This window comes from Penaeus monodon, chromosome 21 (assembly GCF_015228065.2).
Source record: "Penaeus monodon isolate SGIC_2016 chromosome 21, NSTDA_Pmon_1, whole genome shotgun sequence".
Lineage (NCBI taxonomy): Eukaryota > Metazoa > Arthropoda > Malacostraca > Decapoda > Penaeidae > Penaeus > Penaeus monodon.
In genome coordinates, this window is record NC_051406.1 from 45717654 (window position 1) to 45718533 (window position 880).

Consider the following 880-nt stretch of genomic DNA (forward strand, 5'->3'; position numbering starts at 1 on the left):
ATTCCCTCCCAGCTGAGCGGGGGGGGGGGGATCGAGGACTGCAAAGCCGACGGCTGTTCCGTTCACCATCCTGCCTAAAGCCGCGCGACTCTTGTTGCTTTATGACGTCATGAACCTGCTTTCCCGAGAAGCGAGAGCGAGTCTCCGACGCGTTCTGCTCCGCCACCGTAAACCCACCTTCTTCAGGAACTTCCTGGTGGGGAACTTGGTGTCCGGGAAGCGGTTGTGCCTCTCCACCAGCTGGAAGGGCGCGCGCGCGTGGTAGAACCAGCTGATGGCGCGCTCCACCGGCGACCGGACCAGGCTGATGTGGATGGGCTTCCGCAGGTGGTGGCTGCGTGACGGAATGAAATGAAAATCATGACCACAAGATCAGGATTCCAGTGACAGAAACAGCAGCAACGTAAAAAAAAATAATGATTAAGAACATAAATTAACAATGATACGCCTTTGTAACTCCACAATAACAGCAATTAGTCACAGCTGCGAATCACATGGTTCAAGCGAAGACAGCCATGGACATAATTATGGCAACAATAATGAGGACGAGGATGCCAGTGGAAGCAATGATGACAAGTCACCCGCACTTGGTTTACCACGGAGGCTGTGGCCACAAAAGCCCGTCCTCGTGGTCACGGCGTCCTCCTCGGCCCTCCGCCCTCCCCCTGCGGCCTCACCTGGTGAAGTTGATGTAGGCGAAGGACTGCATGAGGGCCGTCGGCCGCGAGAAGGACGACGCGTTGCCCGCCAGGTCGTGCTGGGGAGCAGGTGCAGGTCAGGGAAAAGGGTCGCTCTCACGTGTTACTTTCTTACTTATTTCATGCACTGTCTTCAATTCTATACCATTCCAACATATAATACAGTGATACATAGGCTGAAA

General features: G+C 54.5%; 1 protein-coding gene across 1 annotated transcript in view; it reads right to left on the minus strand.

Annotated features, from left to right (window-relative positions):
• LOC119586537 (heparan sulfate 2-O-sulfotransferase pipe-like) overlaps nucleotides 1-880 on the minus strand; it is a 21761-nt gene that overhangs the window by 4179 nt on the left and 16702 nt on the right. Inside the window, exons 4-5 of the mRNA XM_037935293.1 lie at nucleotides 678-757; nucleotides 178-334 (exon numbers count right to left, since the gene is read on the minus strand). Of these exons, the coding sequence (XP_037791221.1) occupies nucleotides 178-334; nucleotides 678-757 (237 nt within the window). The remainder of the gene's footprint in view (nucleotides 1-177; nucleotides 335-677; nucleotides 758-880) is intronic.